Consider the following 21,360-nt stretch of genomic DNA (forward strand, 5'->3'; position numbering starts at 1 on the left):
AAAGAGAGGGGAGGGAGAGGCTTTGCTATGCGCGCATGCGCTGTGCTCACTTTCCGTGCTGGTTAGCGCATACCATTCTCTATGAGGGAGGGGGGTGTAAATTTGGGCTGCGCCACTCGGAGCCCTGCGGGCAGACAAGCTTCAGTCCCTTGGGGCTCCTCTTGCTCCGTCTGCTGCCGCACTAGTTACGTCTGTTGGCGGGGGCTCCGCTGCGACTCTGCGAGCTCCCTCCGGCGTGTGTAGCTCCCTGCATCTCTGGCCGCAGCCCCGTGCGCTGTGCCCCTGCCAGGCGGGGGACACTCGGGATTCCCATCTGAAACCGCCGCTTTTATCCCGAACGTTGGAGACACTCAAGATTCTCATTTAGAACCTCCACCTTTGTCCCGAACGTTGGGGACACTCGGGATTCCAACTTGGAACCTCCACCTTTACTGCGTGCCAGGCAGGGCAAGCGGCGGGAAATCAGCGCCCTCAAAGGCGGCTTCAGCCGCTGCGGAGCCTTCCCCCCGCGGGAGCCGGGCACAGAGCCCGTGGCCCGCCCCCGAGCGGCTGCGCCCCGCCCCGCGCTGCGTGCTCCGCACGCCCCACGCGGGTGGCAGCCACCGCCGCGGCCATGCACCGCCTGTGCCTGAGCCGTTTGCTGCTGGCCGGGGCCCAGGCCCGGGCCCGAGCTCTTGGTGCCCCGCTTAAACTGCGGCCCGGACTGCGCTGCCCGTCACTGCCGGCCGGGCTGGCCTCCGTGCCGTGGGACCACCTGGGGAGTGCCAGCAACGAGGAGGAGTTTTTCGTGATCTCAGAGTACCTGCCCGAGGAACTGGAGGAACCATGGGGCATTGAGGTGGCGCCGAAGAAGCCCCCCCGGAAGAGGCGGTACCAGGAGCGGAGGGAGCACAGGCCGGTGGGGCAGCCGGATCCATCCGTACCAACCAGTGGCGTGAGCTGCTCAGGCTGCGGGGCAGAGCTGCACTGCCAGGACCCTGCCATGCCAGGCTACATGCCCAGTGAGAAATACCTCTCCCTGCTGGGGGAGCCTGAGGGCCAGGGAGGGCTGCGGGATGCTGTGTGCCAGCGCTGCTGGCTCCTGGTGCATCACCAGAAGGCGCTGCGCCTGGAGGTGTCACGGGACCAGTACCGCAGCCTGGTGAGCACTGCCCTGCGCCAGCCACCCCGCCACAGCCGTGCCCCGCTGGTGCTCTATGTGGCCGATGTACTGGACCTGCCTGACACAGTGCTGCCCAACCTACCCGAGCTGCTGGGCCCCACCGTCAACGTAATGGTCCTGGGCAACAAGGTGGACCTGCTGCCCCCGGACTCGCGTGACTACCTGAAGCACTTTCGAAAGCAGCTGCTGCACAGCTGTGCCCAGGCAGGCATCCACCCCGTTGTCAAAGGTGTCAGCAATTTGGCAGGCAGGCAGCACCTGGTGGACATGCACCTGATCAGCGCCAAGACGGGCTATGGGGTGGAGGAGCTGATCTCCAAGCTGCAGCGCTCCTGGAAGTGCAATGGGGATGTGTATCTTGTGGGTGCCACCAACTCAGGCAAGTCCACCCTCTTCAACACCCTGCTCCAGTCCGACTACTGCAAATCCAGAGCCTCAGAAGTGATCAACAGAGCCACCATCTCTCCCTGGCCAGGTCAGAGCTGAGGACTTGTGTCAGTTGTCCCATTGCGCTGCACGCTTTTCTGGGCCAAGTTGGCTTTGGGTTTTATTTTCTATTTGTTTTGTTGTTACTTGCCTCCCTGAATCAATGATGGATGCATTGGAGGGTATGATGGGATAGGTCACTCTAGATATACTCTGTTCAGTGCTCTCCTTCTAAAGCAGGGGTGTCAAACTCATAGGGCCCCACAGGCTAGATGAGCATCCCTGAGCTAGTCTATGGGCCAGGCTGGGACCAACCAACCACCTGTGGAGTGGCTGTAGCACCAGGTCCAGCCCCACACAACATGCACCAGCCACTGGGGTTGGATTGTGGCACATGCTGAAGGAAGCATGGGAGGTCAGTTTGGGGTGCTACTGGGCTAGATAGACCACTAGTCTGATCCAATGTGGCACTTACTTATGTTGAAGGACCAGTCACCCAAGATGCTGCACGAACTCAGAACATAAAGTCAGCCCAGTAATATGGCCCAGCCTATGGTCTGTCTTTTATCCTGACTCTCCTTATGTTTGTCTCCTATTATGTGGTTTGTTTGTTTTTTGCCAGTGGACCCCTTCCTTGTGCAGTGCACAGGAAGGAAAGCAGTGCTGCAAGAATTGTGTAGCAGTGATGCAGGTGGCTGTGTGATTTCTGGGTCCCTTGTTTCAGAAATTGGAAGGTATCCAATTAGTGAAGCAGAAGAAAAGGAACAGCTTAGTGGTTCTGGCAGTTGAAAACTGGATCCCATCTAAGGACTTCCTCTGTGATACTAGTACTGATATTTAAACCAAGATGTTCACTGTTGAACACAAATCATGCATCACTCCTGGTTGAGTTACCTGGACCTTGATATGCAGAATTGTTGGGCACTCCTCTTAGTTAGCTATAACTTTGCATGTAATGCTACAGACGGAAAAAAGCTGGACCCTTCTCAAAGTAGACATCCATAGTAGTAGACGCTTGGTTACTTTTCCTTCATCTCTGCCTCAGGTTCTGATCTGTAAATTGGAAATAATACTACCCTCTTTTTTCATAGAGTTGTTGTGAAGATAGATTCACAAATGTTTGCAAAATACCTTTGGAAGTGCCCAAGAGAAAATGTGTAACTCTGATCAGTGCAGGCTTTAGATGCTGTGTAATAAAATAAATAAAGGCTACAGCTGCACAAGTAACCAAAGAAACATACAGCTACCCATTCAGTGGGTATCATCTAACATGGACAGTGAATGAGGCAAGGGACCAGTGGAAAGAACAGGATGAGATAGATATGACATACTGCATACACACTGGGGAATAAATTAAGGTTGGTCAAGAAACCTTAATTCTGGCACTTCCTAATATTTTAGTGTTCCTGGCCTGTCATTCAGTATTCAATCTCTTCCTGTCCTGTCCCTTTGTACCTGTGTGCGTGTGTCTGACTTACAGTGCTGAAGGCAGAGGGTGGAGATGCACCCTATAGACTAACTAAATCAGAGATGTATAAGCTTTAGTAAGGTGCCTGTGACTTGCTGCAGGAGTTTTTGCTGAAGGGCCTTGCCTGAGATTGGGTTACAAACTTATGTGAAATGCTGCCTGCTTGTGTGAAGCTTTCAGCTTCTCCAGAAATTCACAAGAAAAGATTCTGTACTTTGCAGCTCCCACGTTGAGCAGTCAGCACCTCCTGCATCTCCAGGAATTGTTCACATGCATTCCTCTCCCAGGCAGTGTCACCAGAGCCCCCACCTCCCTCATCCCAGGCCTTCATGGGAAGCAGCGCTTGGGGATCCATCACCGCCACTTTTCCTTTTCCCAGGCCCGCTGTGGCATGGAAGGGTACGGAGGGAAGAAAGATGACCTGTAGAGCTTTAGAAATGGAGTATTCCATTTAACTTTTAAGCCTGGTAGTTTTAAGTCAGGATAGAGACCCTTAAATATGTATCTGGTCCTCCAGTGATGTGGATTTTTTTGGCATTGGCCTAGACTTGAGCATATTATATATAACTTTGCCAAACACATGATGCTGTCTACTTGGGAGAAAGCAATGTTTGCCTGCATTATCCAATAATAAGCAGTGTGAATTGAAACAGAGCTCCCCCACTTTTGATTTTGTTACTGAGTGGATTTGGCCCTTGTGAAGAAAAGTATTCTGATGTGTTAGGGCCAGAGCTCAAGGCACTTTATATAGGGTAGATGAGAGAGGTGCAGAAGTGACTGTGCCAACTCAGCAGATTGTCTCATATCTACTTATTCCTAGTGTGAAGATAGTTCAGTTCCTAGGCACATTCAGACCTTTGCCTTCATGCTAAGGCTGTCAGCAGTGATTTGAGAGACCAGACCTTGGTAGGGAATACTGTTTTCATTTCAGAGACTACTGGTTTGCTATCCATCCGTCATATCTTGGTCAGTGTTATTTACCTCCAAAAATGTTGACCTCCCCTCCTCCCCAGCTTCTTTCAAAATGTCACTTTGCAATTTTATTTTAATACATGTTAATATATATATGGCTGTCTACGCTGGGCTTTTAAAACATGTTGGCTAATGAATATAAAAAAAACCAGTCTTCTGTTCCTAGTCTCAACAAAACTACAGTGCTTTTCAGAAAAAAGTAACTGGAAGCAAAATGTGTTTCTTAAGAAACGTCACATTTTACTTTTTATAAACTTGATCCATTACTTCTTCAAAAATCTTTATAGGCCATTTTGGAAAAATAAATACCCATAAATAATAAGTATGATAATAGCAGGAGAAGTAAACTTTTAATGGTTAAGTACACATCTTAGAATTCTGCCTTTTTTTTTGCATTTGTACCATGGTCCCACACACAGGTAATTCTTCTTGCTAAAATGTCAGGTTCTTGGGTGCTATCTGTATATGACATGCACCAGAGTATGAAAGGGTTCAAAACTAATCTGTAGTTCCAGGATTCCCTTTCTTCTAGTCCCACTAACACATTCCTGCACTAATAACAGAAGTCAGAACAGAATTTGCTGGAGCCATTGGTATATGCCACAGTAGTTGTTGCAGAGAGATGTGTGTGCAACTCTTACCTGTGATTTTTGAATGAGACTTGTTTTATATCCAGCTCTTCAACAGCCCTTGTCCCTAAAAATCCACAAGAGTTTTGGTTTGACTTAAAGATTTGTTTGTAGTGGCCTTGTCTACGTTACACAAATTTATTGAAGATGGCTTCTAGCAATCACGTTAAGTGACTTGGTACTAAATATGTTTTGGCAGCATTTAATCATGGTGAGCTAATATGATGGTAACTGAAAAGCGTTATCTGTCTATGGTATTTGCTAACAGTCCAACTAACATGTTTGCTGAAAACGACTGTCAAACATGGTAAAATTTCACTGAGCTGATCCTGGCCAGTGTGACTGGTCATTTCTGAGCACAGCTATTAGCTGTTCTGTTAGCTGACTTTAACTTTTTCATTGTATGCCTGTTCCTTTTTGTGCAGAAAATTGAAGCAGTTACATAACCTGCAAACATTTATGGTCAGGAGGCTTTTTTCCCCTCTTTCAGGCATAATATAAAAGTGTGTTTTTTCTGCTGAACTCGCATTGTGTTGGTGTAGTCATATAGTTGGATGGTGTGGACTTTGTTTTTTAGGAACGACCTTAAACCTCCTGAAGTTTCCACTTATCAACCCTACTTCTGACAGAATATTCAAAAGGAAGGCGAGACTAAAAGCAGAAGCAGAAAAAGATGAAGAGCAACTTAGTAGTGATGAAAAAAAAACTTTGAATTACTTTAAAAAGCAAGGCTACTTAATAGGTGAGTATTATTTATGGGAAAGGTATTGATACTTTATCTCAGATGCAAATGATGCATTACTTCACTGTATAGTAGATTAGACAGGGGTTCTAAGACCTATGATCGTGTTCTGTAACTCAGCTAATATTTCAAAGACTCCTAGTAAGACTGCTTGTGCAAGTAAAGGGACATAAATGAGGCATGGCCTCAAAATATCATAGCTGCATAGCAGTCTTGAACTACAGACCACTTTTCCATAGAGACAGTTCAGTGTGGAAAGTAGAATCTTTCTTGAAATCTCTTACAAACGCATGTGGAGTTTGTAATAGCTGCAAAAAGAAGGCTTTATTCTGCAAAGATGCACATCCTCAAATACACATGAGCAGCTCTGTCAAATACTTGTTTAGAAGGGCTCTAAATATTAAAGACTATCTGGATTACAAGTATTGGTACCATGCTGAGTGTAATGGAACTCCTCACATTGGCTCCCCTGTAGGTAGCTGTAACACACAGTGGGCAAATCTACATGAGACCTTTACTGCAGAGCTGACTAATTAGCTCCGTAGTAAAATGTCACCATCTACACATGTAGTGCTTTTAGGATGGATTAAACTAATTAATTCCTCTGGAAAGTACTGCCAGATACAAGTACTATCATACAGCAGAGTTATTTACTCCACCACAACACACATGTAGATACTAATGGAGCTGGCTGGGGCATGAGGGTGCTTCAATGCAGGGGTTGCCTGGTGGCTAGCCCCACAGTGAAGCACACTTGTGTCCCAGCCAGCCCCACTGCAGTATATTAAGCCAGGCCAGAGCAGCCCTGGGCTGGCAGCCTGAGCCTCAGGACTCCCTGCCAAATCGCACACCTGGGAACAATAAACTCAGTGCAAACTGTGCCAAGGTTTATTCAGGCACGCTAATTGCACATGTAGATGCATTCAGTATTGCCAAAATCAAGTTATGGCAATAATAATAATGTCTGTCCTCTTTTTACTGAACAAGGAAAATATTAAAATGCAGAAATATGAAATAACTTAAATATTCTGGCTTGGGAGTATTTAAAATTGTAATCACTAATCACATAATATTGAAATTACTTTCTTACATAGTATATAGTTATTCTTTAGGTCTGTACGGAAGAAAGAATGCAAAGAATGAAGCTTTTAAAATATATTTTTCCTTTTAATTTAGGAAGAGTAGGGCAAACATTTGAACAAAAAGCTGAACCTGTCATTGACTTCAACCCTGATACACTCTCTTTTACCATGGAAGAGGAGCCTGTGGTTTCAATTACCAAGCCCAAAGAGAGAGAGGAATTTACATACAGTGAAGTGAAAGATGCTCGCTGGTGTTTTGATACGCCAGGGATTGTAAAGGAAAACTGTGTAAGTACTCTGTTAACATTTGGGAAAGTCTGTATTTGCAAGAGAAGAGTGCCGTCCTAGCCAACTTTGATTACAAGAGATTTTTCATACTGTAATGGACTAAAATAGTCTTACTTTCAGATATTTATTTAGGGCATCTTTATACATGCTCCAGGGTGGGGGGCAGTTGCTGAATTGGACAGGCCCCATCCCCTGCCCTGCCCAGTCCCAGCCTCCCAGCTCTTTAAAAAAAAAGAGCCCCCACTCACTGGCTGCTGCTAGACAGGGGGGGGATCCCCGCTGCCCCACACTGCGTGGGGGTCTTTGCCATGAGCCCCCAGAAGTCCTGATGGCTGTGGCAGCAGCGAGTGCAGGGTTTCTTTTTCTTTTAAAGAACCAGGAGCTGGGTCCAAGTGGGGCAGCTATTGACGGGGCTGGGAGAGTGGGCGGGGGGTGGGGGCTCATAGCAGAGCCCCCATGCAGCATGGGGCAGTGGGGGGCAGCGGGATTCACCCCCTTGCCTGGCAGCAGCCAGTGAGTGTGGGGCTTTTTTAAATTCAGAGCTGGGAGTTAGGGCTGGGCGGGGCAGCTATGGGGGGTGTGGGCTGGGAGAGCAGGCAGGGGTCAGGGAGCACTCAGGGGGGCTAGGGGAGCAGGCATGGGATGGGGCCTGGCAGGGGGTCCCTCCATGGTTCTCTCCCCACTCCTTCAGCACTCCCTCCCCTGCCTCTTACTTACCAGTGCAGAGTCCGGATGCAGTTCCCTGCAGCTGCAAGCAGGGACTGCCCAAATCACCAAAGCTCTCCAAATCTTTTCCAAATCAATTTGGAGAGCTTTGAATCAATTCAGACCTTTTTATTGGTCTCCTGATTCAATTTGGATTCAGAGTTTCAGCCACCAAATCGGGCTGAATCTCCTCTGAATCAAGTCAGCAGCCAAAGCTTTACACAGCCCTATTATATTGCTGTGTGCAGAATGAACAAGTTGGAGGATTGGTCATAGGTAGGGGTCTACCCAACTTGGAGGCAGCCATCCAATTTCACAACCAGATTGCTGGACCAGCTGCCATTTTCAAGGATTTATAGCCAGGGCCCCCCACACCTCTGATTGCCTGAGAGGCCCCCAGTGGCCCCACCCCTCACAGCTGATTGTTTGGGAGTTCTGTCCATCATGTGGCCCTGCCCCTTGCTGCAAAACCGGAAGTGTTGGCAGCTTCTCTGCACTGCTGCCAAGGTGCCGCTGGGGGTCTGCATACCCCTAGTTGACAACCCTGAATTAAGCAATTAGCTGCTCCTTCACAGATGCTCCCTCCCTCCCTGTGCAAGGTTTCACCTGGGCTCTGCAGTCTGGCTGGGCTTGCAATACTTATATCCCTCCTCCATAGAGACCCATGCAGTCAAGGTGCACTCAGACAGGCAGATGGGATGGGGCAGCAGTCAGGTGGGGAGCAGCATCCAGGAGTGGGATGGCGGGGTCATGGCCAGGATCAGGGCTGGGATGAGAATTGTGGGGCAGTGACAGCACGGGGCCAGGACCCAGGCCTGGCACAGAGTCACAATACACTGCCTGCACATCTCTGTGACAGGCACTGGGTCTACAGGTAGGAGCGTGTGGAGATTGATTGGATCGCAGCTCTGCCCTGGGCTCTGGCCCTGCACTGTCACTGCCTCCCAGCCCTGGCCCTGCCCATCCATCCTGTTCCCAGGCACCGTTCTCTCCTGCCTAAAGCCCCATCCCATCTGCCTGGCCGAGCGTGCCGTGCCTGCATGGGTCTCGCAGGGCCTCTGGCAGCTTTCTGTAGACCACGGGATCACCAGGTTTTGATAGCGTGGGTCCAGGCCCTGGGCAGAGCCACTCAAGGAGGTCTGGTGAGCTGTTGAGGGGGTGCTGTCTCAGCCTGCACTAGCTCACCAAAACTCCCTAAGTGGCCCTCTGGCCCACATAATTGCCCACACCTGGAGTGACAGCTGGATCAGTAACAATAGTGAGTAAGGCTTTTGTATGTTTTAAAAAGCTGCATTGGTTTAACGGAATCACTTTAAAATACGTCTAGTTAAATCAGTGCAGACCCATTATGTAGATGTAGGTAAACCTGTTTAATTGGCTCATAGATTTCACAGACATTAGGGCTGGAAGGGACCTCGCAAGATTGTCAGGTCCAGCCCCCTGCACAAGGGGCAGGAAGTCAGCTAGGGTCAAAGGATCCCAGCAAGATAAGCATCCAACTGTTTCTTAATAGTGTCCAGAGTAGTTGGTTGTACTACATCTAGGGGGAGTCTATTCTAGGCCCTGGGGACTCTGACAGTAAAGAAATTTTTCCTTATGTCCAGCCTAAAACAATCTTCCAGGAATTTGTGACCACTGGACCTTGTCTTCTCATGGGGTGCCCTGGTGAACAGTTGTTCTCCCAGTTCCTGGCTCATTTGCAGTTGTAAAGCTAATGCTAATTAACATGTCTACATTCAAATTTGCACAGATATAATTAGCTATTTTTAAACATATTTAGGCTTTTAGCCAGACGAAACTTTTTTATTATTAGACAAAGTCTAGAAACTGGAGTATTTAGCATAACATATTCCCATTTCAATTCAGCTAATCAAATCTCCAATTCAGAATAGCCAGGCATTAAAAATGTTTAACTCATTTTTTTTAATTAAGACTTCAGGAAATTGTTTCCATGGAATTTATTCTTTCATTTTAATAAAAATGCTTTCTGTTTGGAAGCTTATTGTACCCACAGATTTTGTACTGGCAGAAATGTTTGGCTTAGTTCATCTGTTTCCTGAAATAGTTATACCAGTACAGCCTGTTATGCAGATACACTCGTCAATATTAAAATGCCTCAGGCTTCCTTGTACTACAAAGGATTGAAGCCTACAGAGCTGTGCTGGTAGACCTGTGCCAGAAATCTTCCTAGTGGAGACACCATCTATACTTGTTTGAACAAAATAAAGACAATTTTTATGCCTAGATTGGGCCTTATATAGGGATCATTCTTTCCTCCAAGGCTCAATGTGCTCCAGAAAGCATTGCCAGCATGGGTCTGGTTAAGAGAAAAAAGATCATGTGGCTCTTTGGCAAAGCCCCTAGCATAGGTTCACTTAGGCTAGCAAAAAAGTCTTTAAGTGGTGTTAGCATGCGTCACTGGGGGAGTGGAATTGAAAGTCTATTGTCAGAAAATTATTTGACCGGCATAAAGTGCCTCTGCTAGAAGGGATGTAGGTTGCAGGTAGACAGGCCCTTTTGAAGTATCCAAGCCTCAAATGTAGGTTAACAAGCTATGCTGTTATAAGTGCCTTTAGGCCATTACCCCAGAGACCATTACCCATATGGTATAAACACATGGGAGAAAACCCTTCCAACTAACGTTAGTTGGATGTGGAAATGTGAGCAAGTTACCATGAGATGAAGGAGGGTGGGCCTTTACTACACATCAGCTGCTCTGTGATAACTGTCCAGATGCACGCTCTTACACTGCTGTAAGTGAAGGAATAATGTAAAAGAGCTATGCTGCCACAGCATAGTTTCCACTTACTATGGGGCAAGGATATACCCATAGGTAGGTACTGTGGAGCTGCTAACACATGATGCCCCCTCACTCCTTTACCCCGTGGTAACTTTTGTGTCTGTGTCCTGGAATAGATGTGAACTACCACAGTCATGAATTGTTGCACTGTCTAACAAGTTACTGTTTCAGTCGGGCTCCAGTTCTACATAATAACTGGGGATGAATGCCCTGCCACATTTAACTCAACAGGATGAATAGTGTTGATGCCTCATGTTGACTTTCTATAAATCTCAGTATTAACTGTTATACAGACTGATGCAATCAACTGTGAATGTAGGGGATGAAAACCATTTTGAGGTGGAATAAAAAAAATCATAGGAAAATTTTGATTAAAAGGGTGAAATAAAAGTTAATTGTAGGTGTTTCTGTTAAGAAAAATTGTGAGAGACTTTTCAGTGGCCTGGGTAATGACACTTCAAATAACTATTTGTGTCCTGTGTGAATGGGATCAGTGCCTTTGGGCTACCTCATAGTGAATAGCTAATGACTACATTTTGTACTTCTCCACCCCACCCCCCAGAAGACTGCAGTAAGAGGCCAGGGTGTGAATAGGCTTTTTTGTGTGCAGTAACTTTCTACAGCCATTTTTGAGTTTCATTACCCCTGCTCTCCCTCTGGGACAGGGCAGGCATGACACATGCCAAGTTTCAGATAACATTGTCTCTTTACATTCACTGTTCCTTTTAGCTGCAGAAGAGGTCTGATTGTCTGCCCACCAGATATTTTTCTTTGGGAGAGGGAGAAATTCTGTTTTTACTTCTTATGTACTTTTGTGCGGGGAGGTTTTGGCAGCCACGTTGCCAGCAGATCTCTTCTCAGAATTATTGATGATGATCAGGCTTTTCAAGAGAACAAGAGGAAAGAGTTACATTTCTGCAAACTGTAGCAAGGGGTTAATAACTCTCAAATTTTGTGCCCTATATTGGCAGATACTGCAAAGTATCTGCAGAGCTTGCAGTGTTAAGCTTTGAGTTTTATGGAGGCTGTAAAGATCTTTCAAACTGAAGTTGGTCCCATCTGTACTAAAGAAGGAGTACTTAGAAACCAAGCTTCGCTCAAATAGTGGCTGGTTCAAGTAAAAGATCCTTCAGCTCTTCAGTACAGATTTGCAGGAAAACCAGGCATTAACCACATTACCAAACCATACTGCAAGCAAGGGTCTTAGCAAGATCGAGGTGCACTTTGTGAACTTGTTTAGAAGTTTCATTCTTTCTATACAGCAGCCTCTAAGCCCATATAAGCAAAAGTCATAGACAGCTTGAAATGCAGGTGGCTTTTTCACACTGGCAGTCACTTAGGGTTGCTCAGCTCAGTTCCTTCCATACAGAGGTTTCTACCTCGAGTCATGGCCTGTTGAAGGAGCTCAGTGGGAGTCCATGGCTGCTAATTGTGTTGAGCTAGGAATATAGCATGGATCTAGGCACTCTGTTCTGCTACCCCAGGGTGTCAAACATATAGTCTGCGGGCTAGATATGACTCACACAGTGCTTCCTTCTGGCCTGGTGGGCAAGCCAAGGAATTTGGGAGCATGGCTAGCAAGGGGCAGAGCATACAACAGAAACCACAGCCCCATTAGACATGGTACCAACACAGCCCTGCTCACCTTGCAGGTGCTTGCTCTGGTGTTACCACCAGTTGCCTGGCCTTGGCCACAGCAAGCAGCTACTTGGCTGCAGTTGCTTGCCTGACAACCTCCACTGCTGACTCCACCGCAATTGCTGCCCCTGCTACCACTTCCACTGTGGATCTGGTCCACAGGGAGCCCTGTGGTCCTGCTCTGGGGCCTGGGGCACTGGGTGAGTTTGACATCCCTGTGCAAACCTAGCCACTGTGCAACTCAGGCAGTGTTTTGCGGTGCAGCGCGTCAGGAATTGGGATGCTCTGATTCAAGCTGTTTGAGCATCATTGATAATTTGTGGAAAATGGAATAAGGGGCTAGGCTGTACAAATGAAATTTAACTCAGATGTACTGACTGGAGCTCAGCATATACAGTAAGCACAGAATGTTTCTGTCGCTCAAAATCCTCCTTGCTCTTACAAGTAGAGCCAGGTGAAAATTTTCATTGAGAAGCAGCAGGTTCACACACAAATAAAAGAGTTTTGGGGTAACTTCAACTCCTCACTAATTCAGATCAAATCAGCACCCATAGTTTTGCCAAAAAAATAATGGGGCCAATTGTTGGAACTTTGAAAAGTGTGAAGGTTACTTTCAGAAATGCCAATATGCTTCATTTCAAAATTTTCAGAACAGGTTTTAGGGGGTGGTTCATTTTTTTTTTGCTCCTTTGACTACATTTAAAAGTCTCCTTTAGTGTTAAGCAAAAAAGGTTAATCAAAAAAGTTAAAATAATCCAAAATTGAAAAAGCCAGTTAATTTTCCAGTCATACAAAATGTTTCAGATGGGCACAGGGTGATTTTTGTCAAAAAACAAAACGAAATACAAAGCTAAAGACAAGGATTTTTGTGGGTGATATGTTTGTAATGGATCAATTGCATGTTTGGAAGAGATTTAGATACAAAACACCCTTCTTCAGGTCTGAGAAAAGATTTAATTTTGACCTGAACCATTTTTTTTCCAATTTTTCAAATTGGACATTAGATAGAATAATCATCATTCACCATTCATCCCATTCTAGATAATTGTAACAACAGAAAGTAAGCACAGCTCTAAGAGAGCTATGAGTTTTAAAAAGGAATATTCTGCCATGTGTGGGGAACTAGTGTCCTGAAAACAATCATTCTCTGTAGCTTACAAACACATGCTGATCAACTAGCTACAGTTATCATTTCAGAAAGGATAATCCCAGCGTATGTTGTGATGGCAGGAATGGGTCAAGAGGCCCTTCAAGCTTTTAATCAGTTTTAAACTATTTTAAATGTTTGTATTCTGCGGTAGAAAGCCAGTTAGTACCTAAAATACCCTCCTGTAGCCCAGAATCAGCATAAGGCTGTTAATCACTACTGAATTTTAATATGAAATGTTATTTGATATACCTCCAGCTGCAGGCTCATCACATTAACAAAGTTTGATGTGGGTGAGCAGGAAACATGGCAGATAATACTGGACTCATCTAAACATGCTTTTTAATATGCATTAGCCTACTTTAATGCACATTAAAGTGTCACAAAAACCCTGTATGTTTTTGCTAAAGCACATTAAAATAAGCTAATGTGCCTTTTCCTGGTACCTCACAATGGAGGTACTAAATTTAATGCACATTAGCAAAAGTGCATTAATGAATGTGTAGATGTACCCAGTGACTTCATTATCCAAGAAATTAACAAAGATCCCTGGGCAGAGGCAGTGAGAGCTCTGTGCACTGCAGCTTTTTACTTCTGAGATCTAACTGCCACTGCAGATTTTTTTTTTTCTTTTTTTACCAGCAATGGCGTTTGTGTTGAAACATACTGGGGACCTTCCACTGTCTTTGGTATTAGACAAAGTCACTGCAACATGATTCCAGTAGCAGTACACGCTTGATCTGAGCTAAAAGGCCAAAAAGCAATACAGTTGGTGCAAGACCAGTCCATTAACTATGAAGTCGTGACTGAACCATGTTTTTAGTTTGTGCTGTCCATTGTGCAGACTGACTATTATATCCTAGAGTGTGGGAATGTTTAAGAAAGATACAAGCTACATTCTTGCCATGGGTGAGCGGTATACTTAGTACCACTTGTCTATAAACTTGTGAGAGAGCATTTTGCCTAGACTGTCTGCATTCAGCTGTATTTGGTCTCCCCTCTTATCCATAAAGACAGTCTTGGTTTCATTGATTTTGTGAAAACATCCAGCATGAGTAACGGCTATACAATTTGCTTTGCAGGTTTTAAATCTTCTGACAGAGAAAGAAGTAAATCTTGTTTTGCCAACACAGGCCATTGTTCCAAGGACATTTGTGCTTAAGCCTGGAATGGTTTTGTTTTTAGGTGCTTTGGGGCGCATAGATTACCTACAGGTAAGGAAAAAATGGGTTCTTTATGTTCTGTTAATAAGATCCTGCATATACTTTGTTAATATATATAAACTAGCCTCATCAATAGGCTGTTTTTGTAAGGCCTTCTGTGTTTCTTTGGTAATTTCTGCTCTTGGCTGTAAAAAAAAAAAAAAAAAAAAAAATTAAATTTCTGTCAGGATCCATTGTCCTGTTTTTAAGTACCTTTGAAGGCTATGAGATGATATATGCTAACACTTCCTCCAGAGGGCTTCATTAACACCGTGTGTCTGTAAGTTAATTACCAGGCATTCAAGTTAACAATAAGTTGTTCTAGGGAAGGGGTGGGCAATTTCTGCTGGCAGGCTGCTTAAGTTTTGGTGAGCTGTCAAGGGTCACGCACACAGTCTTTCAGAAGGTATCATTTTGAAAATTTTAGGTAAAAAAATAAATCACATACTTAAAAAATCAAACCTACAATAACATTTTAATTTGTTTTTTAATTATTTCCTGGTTTATGTGTTTTTTGAGTAGTGTATAAGCAATTGCATAATAGCTCAAAATAAAGTCTTACTCCTGTATATTGTGTGGAGGGGTAAGGTGTGTATGGGAGGGCCTGCCCATGCGCTAGGTCCCAGGAGCCAGCCGGGGATGGTGGGAAAGAGGTGGAGAGGAGGGGGAAGCATGGGGCTGCGTGCAATAGAACTTGCTTAGACAATGCAATTTGCTTCCTCTCCATGCCCCCCCGCAACCCTGTCCCATGCGGCCCACAGCTGCCCATGTGGTGCTCCACATGGAGCCAAGCCCCACCTGCTCTTGCCCGGGGCAACCCATGCTGTCCTCCTGCTGATGGCCCCAGCACTGACCAGTGTGCACAGCTTACCAGCGGGGCTGCTTCTGGTGCAGCTGCAGCCACATGAGTACTGCTCAGCTCCTCTACATCCAGCAGCTCCTTCTCTTCCTCCTGCCCTTGCTGTGCCACTCGGGGTGGGAGGGAAACTGCGTCTGGGCAAGTGCTGCCCCAGCGCACATGGTTTCAGCTCCCAGCTGGCAGAGGAGCAATCATGTAGCTTGGAAGAGCTATGTGTGTAGGTGGCTGTCACTCCTTTTCTGATCCAAGTCAAAATCCAGGACAATCAGAATCACCTCAAATGAGACATCTGTTTGCAGTCCATAAGATTACTAGCTCATTAATGAAACATTTTAAAGAAAAGTGCCTTGGAGGAAAAAACGCACAGTAACCCAGAGCTAGGAATGTTGTAGCCCAATATAGTACCTTTAATCAGTTTCATTCAGAGTAATCTTGAGTAAAACATCTTATGTAGAAGTGTGATTATTATAGGTGGCTTCACTTAGTTCTTCCTGGAGTATGGTTTTGCAGTGGCATTAAATATTTATGCTAATTTGCATCCTTTTGCAAAAAAAGGACCTAAGTATCATAGAAATAGCAAACAGAAATAAATTTGGTTTAGAATTTCCTCAGATAAAGAAATAACTACTGGTTGGTGGCAACACAGGATGGGGGTAGTGGTGTATGTTGCAGGAATACATTCTCTGCAAGTGTCTTAATGGACATTTTTATTTATTCAGCTTTGTAAAAAAAAAAAAAACACCAGTTGTCAGTGTTCTTATGGCATTGCGCACCTATTCCAGAAATTAAACATAACCATAAAAAGGATTTCCCATAATAAATATATTATTATATTTATGTGCATTTTACCTGCACCTTTTGCCAAAAATTAGCCACCCAAAATTGGCTTGTGTGTTTTAAGTGAGGGAGCTGATTTCTGTGCTGGAAGGGAGGCCTGAGGACTTGCTAATGGCTGCTGTGGGCTGTGCTTCCTGCCCTTTTCTTCCCAGCTACATGGAGGAGGGGCAGTCTGCTGCTCTATTCTCACTCTTCTTGCAAACATTGCAGATCAAGCTTTAACCCCATCACAGCCATTTCTGGTTTTGGAGAAGTTGGGATTACACCTAACAGAGTTAAACCAAGTGTGAACAAGGGGGCCAGGAAGGAATTTTTCCCTGGGTCAGTGTGGCATGGACCAGTTTTTTTGCCACTATCTGAGGCATGGAGTAGGATTCTTCTCCTAAGATCATCTGAATATACCTTCACCTAACTCATTTCCTGCCACTGCTACAGTTGGCAAGGCTTGGTGATGCCCTTGACTCTCCTGCACTTTGCTAGTGGCACACTGTAGGGCTTTTTTAGAGGGCGCTTTGTGGCTGCGGTGTGCAAGAAGTGTTGAAATAAACCTTTTCGTTGATCCTTTTGGACATGTTTGCCTGCAAATGTGGGGAACTGGTCTCTAGCCCAGAAACCTCTGTTCAGCCCTGTGTACCTCCAGGTGTGGGAGATTTCTGTGGGATCTGGAGAGTGGGCTGAGAAAGAGGTATGGGTCGGGCAAGCCATTAAATAAGAGTGCTGACTGCAGGAGCTCCAGGCGGCAGAGGGCTCTCTTTAGCGCTGGAGACTCAGCTCCACCCTTTGCAAGGAAGCTGTGGTATGTTATAACAGTGTTACTGATGCATTTTAAAAGTGATGGCCCTGCCTGTGTACGTAGAGAGGAAAACCATGTTAGCATGGCAGGGTTTCAGCACAGTGAAGGGGAAAAGTGGATGTGGGAGAAGGGGTAAATATCCTGGAACTATCCTTGCAGTATTCATTATAGTCAACAAGAACCTCTCTATTACATCTTAGGGAGAACAGTCTTCCTGGTTTTCTGTTATGGCTTCTCGCCTGCTGCCAGTTCATGTTACTTCCCTGGAGAAAGCAGATGCCTTCTATCAGAAGCATGCCGGTAACGATTTATTGAAGGTAAGAGGACATCTGTGTTGTGTCCAAGTATGCAGAGGGAGGTTTCCTCATGTGGTCTGTTCTGTAGTTTGACAGGCAGCCATTATGGGCTTCCTAGACCTAGCACAACAGAAGTTTTGCCATGCCTTCAACCCACATCGTCTATACATAGTCTGTTCAGTGATTCTTCCTAATTAACATTCTTCTGCTTCTGAGGGGGAATGAACTAGCACTTGCCTTATTTCTACTCTGACTTGGGGAGACAGGAGTGAAAACAAGAATCTTATGATTGGTCACAACACAGTATTTTTCCCCTTTTAAAATTAAAATAATTCAGAACCTGGGGCTACTTGTGTTTATAGTCCCAGGCATGGCATGAGGGGTTGGGATACCTGGTGAACTTGGAGTCAGTTCCCTGCTCTGCTGTCCCATGGGAGCCCATTGAAATACATTAGCCACGTAGTCTTGCAGCTAGGGATAGAACAAATTCTACCACTGTCATTTAGAAGCTTGCAAATTGGGGAGCAGTGCCCCCCAAACAGGAAATACATGGCAAATAGGATTTGGCCTACACTTGCCAAGGCATTGCATCACAGCTGATAGAGAGAGACCCTTTCTCTGAAGCTCTGGTGAAGCACCTTGTGAAACTGCATCCTGTGCTATGCAAGTACATACCAGAAAGGACTGATGAACTCAGACAGAACATCAGAGGGCAGAAGGAAAAACTGGGCACTCACAGCTGTCTGTGAAGCACAATGGAAGAGGAATTTGCAGGGTGCAGGAGGGAGAGGGCTATAAATAGGAGCAATGGGATGGAATTGAGAGACAGGAAAAACTGAGGATAATGGCAGTCCCATTGTTCAAGCGTTCCAGAACTAAACTTGGGAGAGATCAGAAAAGACTGTATAATGCGATCCCATGCTGTGGGGAGGAGGACTGGATGGCTGCATTGTTGTTTGTAGTTTTCTCTAAGATTTGTAATTAATGCTGGGTTCCTTACTCATAACAAGTTTTAGTTGCATGTCTTTTAGGAGAGAAAATTAACCTTTGATGAATTGCCTTTCACTTCAGATGTGGAGTTTAAAAGTTGGATTCAGAGTTTGTTTTAATCAGATATGGTCTGGTGTGTGGTGTGAATAGGATTTTTTTTAAAAGGATAATATCCTCATGGGTTAGGCTTTCTCTGGAAAAGTATGAAGTTTGTCTGTGTTAGTCTTACTATGCTAATTGACAATCTAGGCATCTAGCAAAGACAAGGCAGTGTCTGCTTTAGTACAAACGTCTGCTCCTCACTTGAGTTTACCAGTTTCTAGAGCATACTACATTATAAAAGGTCCCCTTTCGTCCTCTGTGTACATGCGTTGCTGTTTTTTAACTCATTTTATTGGTGCGTTGCCACTAACATTATAACAAATGCTCCAGAGAATGAGTATTCAAAATCCCTTAATTATAACCATTTCTGCTTTCCTGAAAAATAGTTTGTGAATTGGAAGCAGGACTGTTAACACATGCCAAACTCCTGAATTATCAGCTGGTTTCTGTAGAGAACACTTAGTTTTTGTTGCTGGCCTCTGAGCTCTTCCAGTTGTCGGTGTGCTGCTGGTATTGACATATCTGACACAATGCACAATGATTTTGCCTTGCCTTTATGAAAATATATGTCATTGTGGAGGATGACCACTAAACATAAACTTCAGTACTCTTATAGAAATCAGTAACTTAAAGTATCTTTCTTGAGGTAGGCCAGAACTGAATCTTAACATCCAAATAAGACAGTTGCTGTTATTACTGTAATAACGATTTCTCGGGGTATGTAGGTCATATGTGACTTTGATATCCCAGTGATATGTTTATTACTTTGACATCCATTTCTGGAGAACACAACCTTTAACTGTACAAGTGCCATTTTAACAAAAATGTTACTCGGGAGCCCTTATTCGTGTAACTTGTCCATTATGTAAGGAGATTGGAATGGGAAGGACTAACCTGCTGTATTTTGCCTTGTTTCTGCTCAGAGGTCCTTAAGGAGCCTCTCTCTTTCCATTTTTAAACCCCTTCTCCTTTGTTCGAATATTAGGTTCCTATGGGAGGTGAAGAACGCATGAAAGAATTCCCACCACTTGTTCCTCAGGACATTATGTTGGAAGGAATTGGTGCTGATGAGGCAGCGGCTGACATAAAGCTTTCCTCTGCTGGTAACTTTGCATTTCCTCATAACATATACCTATACAAAGTAGCCACCTTAGCCATGCACATTTGCCTAGAATGAAGACTTCTTTCGGGTGTAACTTGGCAAGGGGTGCATCATATGACTTTGAACCTAAGAAAGGTCTTTAGACCAACTGTGCCAGGTGGGGCATTTCTCAAAGCACCTGCTGCCTTGTAGTTATACATGAGGCATTTGGGGACAAAGATGTTCCAAGAGCCTTGCATTCAGTGGCTCCTATTATCCTTGGTTAGCTTTAATAGAACTGCTGGGTGCTTAGCTCTCATGGGGGGGAAAAAACCCATCCTTTGACTTGTTTCAGCAAGCAGACATTTTTAGTGGGGGTTGAGGATGGGGTGCTTGGGGATTTTTAAGTTTGCTTTTAGTCAGTTATCCCTTTGTTTCTCAGAGATGGTAACTCACTGCTGTTGGTCTCCGTGTCTGTCTAGGTTGGGTTACAGTAACAGCTCAGTTGGAAGACAAAGTGCACCTACGAGCTTATGTCCCAGAAGGGACAGGGCTGACCGTGCGCAGGCCGCCTCTTCTGCCCTATGTAGTTCACATCAAAGGAAAACGCATCAAGGGAAGTGTGGCCTATAGAACTAAAAAGCTACCACCCTTAGTGGAAAAATTCAAGATAACTAAGCAGTAGAAGAAAAGGACATCTGATCTCTAAGCACAGAAGACAGGAAGCCCTTGGATGTTTTTGTTGTTCATTCATGTACAGGAGCATTCATTTTGCTCATTCATGTGCACTATGTATAGACTTTTCAAAAAAAAAAAAGTTGGTTTTCAGACTGGCTCTTGAGGAACCTTTTCAAGACCTTTCACATAAGCTTGTAGTTTGCATAGGACTGTGTATAGTCCTACTGATAGTATTGCATGTTTTGCCATCTAAACTTCCCATTGAGATGTCCTGCCTTACTGATTACAGTTCTGTTTTCCACAGACAGGCCTGTGCCACTTGACCTCCTACTTGTTTCCCTAACTTGGGTGGAGGAAAGCTGGTGTCAGGATGGGAAGAATGACTATAGTGGCAGCAGCAGCAGGGTGTTTGTGTCACTCTTTCCATGCTGTAGACAGATATTTGACTGGGAGATGTGTGGCATGTTAGGGCTTGCAGCAAGAAATGAGTGACTAACATAGATGCCTCATACCTGGAACCAGTAACTATAACTGAAAGAAAGACGTTGAGCCTTCAACCACGTTTCATTGAAAACTCTTGGTTTTAGTGGATCAGTGAACCTTCAGGTGCCCTTGTAAGATGTTGTATTGAAATGACGTCATTCATTCACTGCAGGATCCTCCCAGCTGTCAGATTACATCCCCTGTAGTGCTGCATAGTCGGCTCGAGAAAGGAAAAGAATGTGGCTCCTATTTAAGAGAAGAAAGAGCCTGTGGAAAGCTGTAGTCTGGGATCCTGGAGGACAGAAGGTTCCATGGCACTTGAGAAGTTAACTGGATGAAGAGGGCATTGTTGGGAAGATGATGTGGATGTTGTGGAAGGAGAGGAAGTGCCTGATTTAGACATAACCTCTACCAGATTAAACAGTAAATCAGTCATCAGCAGTTTACAAAAACTTTAGGTGCTGAGTCATTCAGGATGTACATGAGGCCTCCAGTCAAGAGAAGGGAACATCGGAAGTCACCAGTTAGCGTGTGACTAAAGTACAAGATGCTAGCCTGGCAGTCTAGTACCCAGTGCTTCTGTGGCTACTTCAGCCTTGTGCCCCATTAGCACCAGCCATAGGTAAAAATGCAGTGAAGCCACTATGGTGTTAAATAAGAAACAATAATGAAAACATGGTCGCCCTCAAACATAAAGGGTAGATGCTAACCTTTGTGATTATGAATACTTTGATTCCTTTCTTATGCTTGATTTGTGAAAGTGTGTTCGCATAATAAAAATCTGGTTTCTAGGACTTTATTAGCTTCCTTTTGAAAATTCTGGTAAGAGATCTTATCCATCTGTCAATTAATACAATTACAGTATAAGATATCATACCTGATAAATATATGAATAGGCCATCAGGTTGTCAGGGTTTGGAAAAATGCATATGGAAAACTTTAAATGTCAGGTGCCCTTGTAAGATGCTGGCATCCACAGG

General features: G+C 44.9%; 1 protein-coding gene across 1 annotated transcript; it reads left to right on the forward strand.

Annotated features, from left to right (window-relative positions):
* Window positions 1–558: 558 nt before the first annotated feature.
* On the forward strand, window positions 559–21,174 carry NOA1 (nitric oxide associated 1). Its single transcript, XM_019534230.1, has 7 exons — window positions 559–1,637; window positions 5,235–5,399; window positions 6,576–6,769; window positions 14,142–14,273; window positions 16,951–17,067; window positions 19,124–19,241; window positions 19,702–21,174. Exons 1-7 carry the CDS (start codon window positions 614–616, stop codon window positions 19,902–19,904), a joined length of 1,953 nt encoding a protein of 650 aa, XP_019389775.1. The 5' UTR covers window positions 559–613; the 3' UTR covers window positions 19,905–21,174.
* Window positions 21,175–21,360: the final 186 nt, after the last annotated feature.

Source organism: Crocodylus porosus, unplaced genomic scaffold (assembly GCF_001723895.1).
Source record: "Crocodylus porosus isolate Cpor-Errol unplaced genomic scaffold, CroPor_comp1, whole genome shotgun sequence".
Classification (NCBI taxonomy): domain Eukaryota; kingdom Metazoa; phylum Chordata; order Crocodylia; family Crocodylidae; genus Crocodylus; species Crocodylus porosus.

Bases quoted from the DNA above. Each gene is read 5' to 3' on its own strand.
- NOA1 (XM_019534230.1), top strand. From the start codon at position 614: ATGCACCGCCTGTGCCTGAGCCGTTTGCTGCTGGCCGGGGCCCAGGCC. The intron at 14,274-16,950 runs GTAAGGAAAAAA...ATTACATCTTAG, and splicing joins GGCGCATAGATTACCTACAG to GGAGAACAGTCTTCCTGGTT. The intron at 19,242-19,701 runs GTAACTTTGCAT...GTGTCTGTCTAG, and splicing joins CATAAAGCTTTCCTCTGCTG to GTTGGGTTACAGTAACAGCT.